At 35.0% G+C, this 11,770-nt stretch overlaps 1 protein-coding gene across 1 annotated transcript; it reads left to right on the plus strand.

Annotated features, from left to right (window-relative positions):
* The first annotated feature begins 250 nt into the window (after window positions 1-250).
* LOC118764445 lies at window positions 251-9,325 on the plus strand. Its single transcript, XM_036505187.1, has 4 exons — window positions 251-336; window positions 3,509-3,660; window positions 6,961-7,070; window positions 9,247-9,325. Exons 1-4 carry the CDS (start codon window positions 271-273, stop codon window positions 9,300-9,302), a joined length of 384 nt encoding a protein of 127 aa, XP_036361080.1. The 5' UTR covers window positions 251-270; the 3' UTR covers window positions 9,303-9,325.
* Window positions 9,326-11,770: the final 2,445 nt, after the last annotated feature.

The raw sequence follows: 11,770 nt of genomic DNA on the forward strand, positions 1-11,770 counted from the left end.
GCGTCTATAGGAATTGCTTTCATGTTTATATTTTAACTGACGAATTTTTTATCCGTTAAACTTTATTCATTACTCTTTCAATAAAATATTGTATCGATTTGTTTTACTGAGTCATAAAAACAGTCTTTCCCGATCGTTCGATCTGCTAGAAATATTACTTCTTTAAAATCTGAATAAAGTTTAGTTAAAAATCTTCTTGCCTATTCCTTTACATTTAAAACATTTTTTTTTATTACACGTGCAGGTACAAGCTGGCAGAAAGTATTTGAGATGAACAATAACACGTTTAAAAGGAGTCCGATATATAAATACTGGAACATCTTGCCTATTGAAAAGGTAATACATTTTCAAAATTTCAATATGATTGTCGTTTGATAAACAGAATTACACAGTTATCTTCCCTTCAGGCCTTCGATGATACTTATCTTTGTCTTGTCGTGATTGCAATGGCGTATGTAATTTATTTTCTTGATATAGTTAATGTTGTTATTGCTGTTTAAACTCTGTTGTCAATTAAGTTCCAGTTTTGATTTCTGCGTTGTTTTCATTTAAGTCTTTTTATATTAATTTCTTCGGCTCTCATACACAGTTACAAAATCACACACAGAAACACACACGTCCACAAATATTCTGGTTCGGTTATTTGTTTTAGTGAGAAAGTTCAAAGATAGCTAACCATAAATGTCTAAGCAAATGCCTAAAAAGTTGAAAGAAATTAGAACGTGGTACCAAATACTACGATCACATCGTTTGATTTGCAGGAAATAACATCCAAATGTACCACAAATCAAAAAGTACCTAACTATAGTGTGCTGTATCCTTAAAAGCAATATTTTCAGAAACTACATGTTTGGAACATCCATATGTCATCTCACACAAAGAATATTTAAGGTTAAAGAAAAACCACAATAGATGATAGGCAAAATTCATTATTCCTGGAGGTATTGGTTCCGGGTCTTTACGGTCTGCGTTTGAATACAATCGTTGTCAATTATACCTTTCCTCAATCTAGAGCGCGTGTGCGTGTGTATTTGTCTGTGTGTGTGTAGATGTACTTGTGTGTCTGTATGTTTGTGTGCATGTATTTGCGAGCGCGGGCTTGTGTATGTAAGGTAGTTATGTTTTTTCAGATCTTTTAAATATCAATTTTATCAAATTTAGTGTACATTCATTTGGAAATATAACACAAGAACCAGGAAAAGCTTCAGAAACAAGACAGGATTCAATCATTTCAGTGCCTGAAGACACACTCCTGTTTCAACGATCGTCTGCCTGGTTGTCTTACTGAAGTTGTCATGTTTTATCAAAGTGGTTTGTTACGTTGCTAAATATTTGGGGTTTATTGGAGTCTTTATGTCTAAAGTAGAAAGAATTTATAATGTAGCCAAGCTGTAAGTAAAGTATGAAAATACTTATAGTTTGTGGACGTTGCAACCTTAAAAAAATGTGGAATGTCATATGAAGAAGAACGGTTTCAGTTACCCAATTAGCTTCTTCGGACAGGTCAGAAGTGATACATTGCTACTATGTGTTGTTAGCATAGATCTGCCGGGAATTTTTCCTGGTTGACAAATTTTAAGAGGACAGAAGATATGAAGAGGAGGGATTATTATTCTGTTGGAAGATGTAATGTTTGAATGATTATGCAGTCATTGGACGATTTATTAAGGATAGACTTTATGTGACTTCGTAAAGTGGAGGCTTAAATGTGAGAAATAAGACAGAAATGTTTGGAGATTGATTCAGTTTGTTGATTAATGCTATCGCTTAAATACGATGCGAATTAGTGCAGATAAACCAAATTTTCAAAGGATTTCATTTCTCTACAGTTGCATCGCTGTGGGAGGTGTACAAATACTAAGAGTATTGGAATCATGAACAGGTAAAACTTAAGGATGATTACGGAGAGCTTACCTTCAATTCTCATTCTAGTGAACTGTATATATCACCATGTTGTGACGAAATGGCAGATCGATTCAGGTCATTTTGTATTCGCAAGGTGTTCGAATAGGCATATGAGAACTACATCAGTCGTTCATCATATCTCAAAGGGTATGTCGTATTTGGGGAAGAATTTGTACATATGCCGGTAAGTGAGAATATGTTCATCTATTTTGTTTAGGATTAAAGTGCGGTAGTGAATTTCTCTGTTATATAAGTAACTATAATTCCATGTATTTTTAAACGTTGTTGAATGTTATTTCTTACATGAAATTAATCATTACTCTGTGATTAATTGTTAAAAATGTATTTAGAAAATGTTTGGCATTACTGGCGAAACGAATTGCAATACAGCGTTGAGCCACTAATGAGACACTTTGCTGTGATACTTTTGTAACGATTCATGCATCATCAGAGAAGACAGACACAGAGTAAAAGGTTTCTTCTTTTCTTGACGTGTATTGGGCAGAGCTCTATGCCAGCATTTTATTCCAGGTTTCATGAGACAACCTGGAATAAAATGCTGGCATAGAGCTCTGCCCAATATATATATGATTGCTGCCCCCTCGTTATCGAGTATGGCCATTGCACGAGGCTTAACTGCTACTGGCACTGTGATCGAATGTGAATATATTTATTTATTTATTTATATTTATATTTATAATTATAATTATATTTATATTTATATATTTGTATGTATGCATCTATATATATATATATATATATATATATATATATATATATATATATATATATATATATATATATATATATATATATATATATATATATGTATGTATATATGTATGTATGTATGTATGTATGTATGTATGTATGTATGTATGTATAGTATAAATAGAATGTCACATTTGTGGCATTTGAGTAGCTATTTCCTGCTAACAGTTCAAACACCAGAATAAAATGTGATAGATTCGTATCCGGCTATTATAAATGGCAGGATTTATGTGAACATCTATTTCTTAAACTGTTTTCCTCTGAACATAGGCCTTTGCAACCGAAATATAAATGCTTTTAAACCTTTATGTGTAGTCGGAAGCTTCCCTTCTTTGTCATTTCATCTACCATTTTACTTTTGTCGCGCGTCCGCGCGTGTGCCTGTGTGTGTCTGATTCTGTGTGGTATATCTAAAATGTCTCCTAAATCTACTCGATTCTGCGCTTTCAAGATACTAAAGGAGAGTTAAATCTTCCGCCAAGTGGAGAAAAAATTCTGACACTGCACGTAATAATCCTTCCAGATATTTTTGTTTATTACTTCGTCGTTCACTTCCACCTCTCATGTGGTATACAAAAAGGCACTCACATCTTTCTACAGAATTCTGTCTCTGTTAAGCCCACGCCACGCGTTTCTCTTATTAGTTCTCTTTCACAACTGCCTTTCTCCGTTTGTTCTCTCTCGAACTCTATCTTACTCTCCCTCTCTCCGTCCTCATTCTCTCTATCTCCCTCTCACCCTCCTGATCTCTCACTCCATCTCATTCTCGCCTTTCTTGTCTCTCAGGTTTGTCTGATTCCTTCTTCCTTTTTGTTCAATTTTGTATTTGCAGGTGAAATTAGCTTTGAGAAAAAATAATACCGATGTCCATTCATTAATTTTCGACGGAAGAGGGACAACTTACAAATCGTGGTTCAGTGACAGTAGACTCATTTCCACACCGTGGTTTGGAAATTTATCAGCAAACTACAATTTGTATTTCAAGTACATATTAAACCCTTACAGTTCTATATTTAAGAGATGAGCAATTATGTACATTATTTACATTATTTATATTTGACAGATATTTGTCCTAATCTTGTTTGTTATTAACACAACGTTTCTGCCGATATACCCTCCAGCATTCTTCAGGTGTCTTGGAGAACCCATGTTCGAAATTTCCCCAAGAAACCTGATGAAGGCTGGGGGGTATATCGGCAGAAACGTTGTGTTAACAACAAACAAGATTAGGACAAATATCCGTCAAATGTAAATAATGTAAATAATGTATTTTAACCTTTTGTTTCTTTTGGTATCAACAGTTTTTCTATGATAATAATTACGATTTCTCACCTAGGTCGACAGTTACATATTTTGGAAGAAGGGTACAATTAACTATGGTGCATCAATCTCAGTTATTAATTAGAGTTCGTTTATCGATCTCGGAAGACTAAATTACAAGCATGGTCAAACTCAAGGAATAAAACCGACTACAGAATGGACCGTTGATTGCAATCTTATTGATTCTCCTTACTATAATTCTCTTAAATGACGACGACGACGATAACAATGATGATGATGATGATCATCATCATCATCATCAAAATAATAATGGTGGTAGTGGAGATGGTGATAGAGATGATGGTGATGATGATGATAATTTTGGCTGGTGATGTTGATGATGATGATGTGGTGGTGATGGTGGTAGTGGTGATGACGATGAGGAAGAGGAGAAGGAGGAGGAAGAGAAGGAAGAAGAGGAAAAGAGCAGGAGAAAGTGGAGGATGATGTTGTTGTTGTTGGTGGTAGGGTAATCTTGGGTCAAGTATAGACAGCTTTTGGGTACTGACATATAAAATATTGCCATGGGCTCACAACACCCTACCAGCCAGACAATGGTGCCTATCTTAAAACGACTCTTACTTTGTATATCACATTAGTAAGCGGCAACAGTTGAGCATGCGTTCTGGGTACCGACAAGAATATTCTGAGCATTCACTTATAGATAACTTTCAAGTCAGAGCTTATATGTAGACAACTTCCGAAGGTTTTTTGGCATGTCAGTGCTATAGAAGTGGTTACTATTACCTGTTCCACACAAGCTCTATAATTACAGAAGTGCTTACAAATGTGTGCTGGCAGGGTCACACAGGTCATGTTTTCTGAGTCCCGGTATTAGTAATTTGAGGGCACGTGTCGAACATCAGGTGTCTTATGTAGGAGCTTTAGTCTCTCAACTAAATTTATCTGGTGAATTGACGCACCACCTCTCTTTAGAAGGGAAGGTTGGCTTATCTTCATTTCCTTAGTTGCTATGGCAAAAGATGTGGGTGTAGTGGATTCGATTGAAGGGCTTGAATGTTTGACAACAAGTATTTTGCACTTTGCTCAAGCTCTTATCTAGTACCACCAGAAGAGGAACCACGGGGCAGAGAGGCAGTTGCATGTGTTTCTAGTTCCTAATGTGTTCGACAAATGACGGGTGACAGCAGTGATACAGGCGACGCTGAACGAACATAGCCGGAGTATTTTTTATATGAGACGATAGAATCAACAACGAGGCACTTTTAATGCTTTAGGTTTATCGAAATGATCCGGGCATTTTTGTGTGGATTTCCTCCAAAATTACATTTGATGGTATTCCCACATAATGGAGTTCTCTTTTTATTTCTTTATTGTTAAACGGTTTCTAATTCTTTGTTTTTACTCGGTGTAAAACCCATTTTTGTTTACTACTAATACTAGTACTGCTGCTGCTGCTGTTGTTGTTGTTGTTGTTAAGTTATAGAAGACGGGAGGAGTGATTAGGTTATGGTCTAGGGCTTAGGGGCGGGAAAATAACTTTGGTCGTTTTGTTGTAGTCGGGGGCTCTTCGTTGACGCCCAACACCACTGGGAGGTGTCCCTCGAAGTCGCTGGAAATGGAGATCTCCAGGCCCAAATTCTTGAGCGGCTACTGATGTTGCTTGTCTAAGAAATATATTTATGCATATATAATGCAGCCGTTATTTATGGCCGATCAGAAAGATGTCATTGGTCTCCTGTCTATTATTGTCCTTATCGGCGTTCACGAAACCTGCTAGCCTGAGACACATAACCTCTTTACTAACTTAGGTAGGAATACAGTCTTGGTCAGCAAGGTTGTAGAAAGTGAGCCTGAAACGAAATTCTTCGAAGCGAAAATCCTCTTCTGGGCGATATGGAGTTACTTCCCTTTCAACGGTTCCGAAAATGATCAATTTATGCATGATTTCCGTTTGCTGCTCAGCAAGACGGGGAAGTCTGTGCCTCCAACATGAAATTTCTTTTACGAGGGCACCGACTAAACATTTCACTTTTGGAATTTAAGAAGGCTCTCAGTCAAGCAAAGTTGACTCCGTCTGCTTCCGTTAATGTTTGATCCATATTATTTCAAGTGATTTCGCTTAATCCTGTATAACGTTCGCTCTTCTTTTCAACGCGTTATGTACTTGGCAAAAGACGTGACATTGTGCTATTCTGGGATTCTAGAAGGGAACCTGTGGTTGTCTAGTCATAGCTGAAAGGGCTTTTCCGTTGCTCCAACATATTTCCATGTGTTTCTCCTTACGTTGTTGGTGCTGCCATTTTTGCAATTGTTGTCACTATTGCTATTCTTACTTCTGGATAGATTGGTGGTGCTGCTGTTGCTGTTGTTGTTGTTAACGCAACAGTTACAGCTACTATTACCGGCCGTGTTGTTGATGCTGTTGTTGCTGCTGCGTAGATCACAACCAGGGATTTGCATCGATCACCCATTGGGCATTCAATGTGAAGAGATTAGGGGCGTTCACAATATATTTTTAACACTGGTCACACAACTGAATGAGGCCTTTAACTTATATATATGCTTATATAACTAAAAGATCTTTCCCACGTTCATCTCCAATGCGTCGAATCCCGACCGACTGTCGAACTAGAAATGCACATATATTGAGTAAGTGTATTCGATATTGTTTACAACACAAGAACTGGATTATGTAGATCTAAATAAACTACTTCCGAAAACGAATTATACGATGAAGGTCGAGGCTGACAAATTTATTTAGAGATGGCTTTGCTCCGAACTGAACTGGAGCTAAATAATATGACCCGACTTCCCTAAATTAAAATTTTTGTATTTTATGTAGTAGATAACAGACTGGGAATGATATATTAACCTATTTCAATGATTAAATGATAAACTGAATGATTTCATTAAACAGAACTAATTGTCGTAAATACGGCCGTAAAGTACTCCGTTCTCACGAACTTTATTGAATTCATCGGTTGTAATCTATTGTTGCAGCGAAGAGAGATTTGCCATCTGGCCACATACACTATACAGTGCGATGAAAGCACAAAAGAAGGATGGTAACAACACAGGTTACGCTGTACATTACAGAGAGAATTTAAAAAGTAAGTATTATATTTCTTTCTTGTGTAACATTAGAGTTAGTCGGTCTATTTCTCTTGCTTGAAAATCTTAACGCCTCCAGATTATCGCTTCGACATTTACCAACGTAACCAAGTTCACGAGTGATTATCCATATAAACGTGATTATATAATCATTGATATAAATCCGAATATGTAATAGAATTAAAGGAGCTGCTGCTATACTAATCTTAATCACCCAGTCTTCCCTTTTCTCTTCTGTGATGGAGGCTGTCAATATCGATGGTTCCGCGGAAATTTGTGATTAATGTCTATAGAACGGCTTCTCCCATTAGACCAGCCGAGTATGCTAGATGTCAACTACGTCTCGTCCTTCTTTATTTAGACCAATTCTGCTTTTAATCCTTTCGGGAAAAATTAAAATAAGTACCAGTAAGATACTAGGGTTGATGCAAAGAACTTACCACTCCCCCGAAATTGCTGGCTTTGCACCAATATTTGAAACCAATAGAAATATATAAGACCATATCCCATAATGCATCTACAGCATCTGCACTTTTCCCGGCGTGCCAACGATTCTGCCAGATCGCCGCCATAAAGTCAAATGTATTATTATCGCTATTTAAGACATCGTGCTGGCAAAATCGTTCGGAAGCCTGGACAAGTTCAAATGCCGCAGGGGTTGACTTGACCTTTCATTCTTTTTAGTCGAGAAATAAGTAGCACCTGAGTGCTGGGGATTTACAACCCTACCCGAAATTGCTGATCTTGTGCCAAAACTTGAAACCAATATTATCACCATTACTAGTAATATTATTATTAGGTATGCAGACTTTAGCTTGTCGCGGTTTTGATTAGGTATGTGTGTTCGAAGTATTCTGGAGGCTGTGGAACGTACCAACGTTTTCAGTTGCGCCTGTGTTTAAGTGTGTGTACTTTTTTATGAATTGAAGTGTTTATAGGAATAGTTATAACCGGAGTTAATCTACAATCGCTTATGTTCTAAAAATTCCTGAACTTAGCGACCTACTGTTAGCAGTTTGAAAGCCATAAGGCCAACGCGGCTTTTCTGTACCTGCAGTTTTGTGCTTTTCTTTCTTCTCACTGTAATGCTGACCGCTGGTTACTCTGTTCTTTTTGCGAGCGTGGTGCTAATGGCGAGGGTCCTGATGCTCTCACCATTGACAAAATTCCACAAAAGTAGGTTCTGGTTACAACAACTTCCACTGTGTATCTTTTTCTGAGGAAACGTTTCCCACATAATGCGGGGCTTTTCAAAAACCTTTTGGATAAAAGGATATTGGAAGGCCCTGATAAAGGATCAACCCAAAGCAAGACTAAGTGATTGACTCTTCTTTTGTTTCTTTCTCTCTTCCTGGAACCACAATTCTAAGAATAGGTTGTATAAATGCTCGTGGCCTGAGGGCAGTATGAAAGAGAGACATACATACATGCATGTATATATATATATACATACATATATGCATGCATGCATACATACATACATACATACATACATACATACATACATACAGACATACATACATACATACATACATACATACTTATGTATTTGTGTAATGGATTTTTTATGATTTTGTACTGTATCACGCGAAGATCATGAACCGACCTTCTCCAGGTTTTTAATCATGCTCTCCGCTAAAACACATCCGCCGGCTTTTATTTTAATCCGAAGTTAGATTATAGATATATTCACTTGTGCATTCATATATAATCTATCTGGTTGGTTTAAAGCAAAATTCCATAGAAGTTCTAATACGAATTGAAAACGTTTAACATAAGACTTAAATATTACAGCATGACAGAATATTCTGGAATCCATATTAATCTTTCTTCCCGACATTCATTTAAAATGCCTTATAATTATGAAATCGCCTTAAAAACCAGGCATCCTAAATACAAGGAATTATATATTATTCGTTGACTGACAAATATCGAAGGCTAAACTAATAAAGCTAACACTGTTTTTCCTAATAATCAGTAATATTCGATTATTTGTATTTAAAATTTTAAACTATTTGATGAAGTCCTTTTTGATAGCTATTTAATTCTTCGCTTTTTATTATATTTCTTCGTCATTGTATATGAATTTTTTTTATCTAAACAACAATGCCAGTTTTATAAAGAACCACAATCTGTATTTCAGTTGATTTAAAGCGAATTTTTCTTTTATTTCAGATGCAAGCGAGAGGAATTATGTAGATGCTATGGATATCTACATCTTATTGACATAGATATATACATACATACAAACATATATATATATATATATATATATATATATATATATATATATATATATATATATTAATACACACATATATATATACATATAAAATAGAGACAGACAGACAGAGAATGAGAGATGCATATATATATATATATATATGCATATATATATATATATATATATATATATATATATATATATATACATGCACACGTACACACACATATATATACAGATAGATATACAAACAGAGAGGGGAAGGGACAGACACAAATGTAGAACTATATACAACATAAAGTATCTTTGCTCTTTAGTATTTTCTGTATTTTTTCATTGACTCTGAAAGCGTTGCCTTGCTTTGTAAACACTTAATAATCCTGAAGAAATATCGCAAAATGCTTCGCCATCTGCCCGTCTCTTGTTATTAGTTCACTGTAACACATTTTTCTAAAATATAAGCAAATGACTGAAAAATGATGAGCTAACCCCAGGCAGGATCGAAATTACAAATCGACGCTTTCATAGCTCCTTGCGAATCTGATTGGCCAAACGCTCACCCATCAATTTCAGTCAAATTTAGTTACACTGTCTTGATACTGCATAAGTATTTTTTATAACAAACCCGAAAGGCTTTGCGAGTTATATATATATATATATATATATATATATATATATATATATATATATATATATATATATATATATATATATATATATATATATATTTGGGGGGGGGGTCATGAATCCGACTGCATTTTCTAGTAGGGATCTGGTTCCGTAGGTTTAGGGTTTTGGTGCGGAGTCACCTCTTAGACATTATTTCCCCCCGATCTACTTAAAGTAGTAGAACCTCGCAGAATAGGAGGATCTCTCAGAGTCTCACCTAAGTGTTTATTAGCCACTCGAAGAAGGTAACTGGGAACATCCGGCGCAAATGGGTCCGGGTAACTTTTCAGTTGCCCACCTAAAAGAAGTTAACTCCTGAAATATAACTACTGGGCTCGTGGTACAAGAGGTTATGATTGGTTCTGCACGAACCTTCCCACTACTATAGTAAACCCCTATGGCTATCATCCTTTGAGGCTCAATGGCGGCTACGAATGTATTGACTTGTCTTGCTTCGTAACTTCTAAATTAATGGGAAAATGGAAAGCGTAATTCAGAGACAAACAGGAGATATCAGAGATAGTTAAAAAACTGTCTCTACAATACAGTCGACTAAATACACAAACAAAGGCAAACAATACAAGGGGTACTGAAAAACATTCTGGCTTTAGGACTCGCGAATAGCCTGGTTGGAGGCCCAACCATCCGAGTTCTTTGACAAAGTTTAGAAAAACTGAAGAAACGCTACGATAAGATTTAATTATTTCAATTTCATCTATAGATTTTAATCTTTAATTCTAATTCCAATATAACCTTCCCTTTCTCAGTTCTATTATATTCCTTATAAACATTTGCAATTCCTATTTTTTTGACATATTCTATTATATTCCGCAAATTATTTCACTCGATGTCACACAATATTTCGATTCACTTATCATTTACAATTATTTTCCCACTAGCCACGCTGTTTAATAATAGTTACCCATTTAGATTTAAATGCTCAATCAATTAACTGGTTTCTAAAAGTTATTATATATAATTATTATAACAATTATTATATAAATAATAACTATTGTATAAATTATTATAATAATTATTATTTCATTATTCATTATTCAAAAGTGTTCGACAAATGGGTCACATGAAGCTTCTTCATGTGTGAATTCTTTTCGGCTTTCATGAATCAGCATTTCACCCTACCTTAGGTATTTCAGCACTGTTTTCTCACCTTTTTGCATTTATATGTTTAAATGTGTATACAAACACCCCCACCCCACGCATACAGGGATATATATATATATATATAAATTTATACTTATACAAATGTATTATATATATATATTTATATACACACACACACATATATATATACATATGCAATACATAAATATATATATATATATATATATATATATATATATATATATATATACATACATATATGTAATACATAAGTAAATATACATATTTAATATATATATAATATATATATATGATGTATATATATATATATATATATATAATATTATATTACATTATATTATATTATATTATATTATATTATATTATATTATATATAAAACCGTGTGAGTGAATTTGGTAGACGGAAACTGAAAGAAGCCTATCATATATATGTAGGTATTTGTGTGTCTGTGTTTGTCCTCCCAGCATTGCTTGACAACAGACGTAAATGTGTTTATGTCCCCGTATTCTATCGGTTCGAAAAAAGAGACCGATGATATAAGTACTAGGCTTACAAAAAATATGTCCTGGGGTTAATTTTTCGACTAAGGGGATGCCCCAGTATAGCCGTAGTCAAATGACTGAAACAAATAGAAGAGTAAAAGAATTATATATTTATATATA

This window comes from Octopus sinensis, linkage group LG8 (genome assembly GCF_006345805.1).
Source record: "Octopus sinensis linkage group LG8, ASM634580v1, whole genome shotgun sequence".
NCBI classification, from domain to species: Eukaryota; Metazoa; Mollusca; class Cephalopoda; order Octopoda; family Octopodidae; genus Octopus; species Octopus sinensis.

Excerpts from the sequence above, each read along its gene's own strand:
- LOC118764445 (XM_036505187.1), top strand. The coding sequence starts at position 271 with ATGAACAATAACACGTTTAAAAGGAGTCCGATATATAAATACTGGAAC. Across the intron at positions 337-3,508 it reads ACATCTTGCCTATTGAAAAG|GTGAAATTAGCTTTGAGAAA; the intron begins GTAATACATTTT and ends TTGTATTTGCAG. Across the intron at positions 7,071-9,246 it reads TTACAGAGAGAATTTAAAAA|ATGCAAGCGAGAGGAATTAT; the intron begins GTAAGTATTATA and ends CTTTTATTTCAG.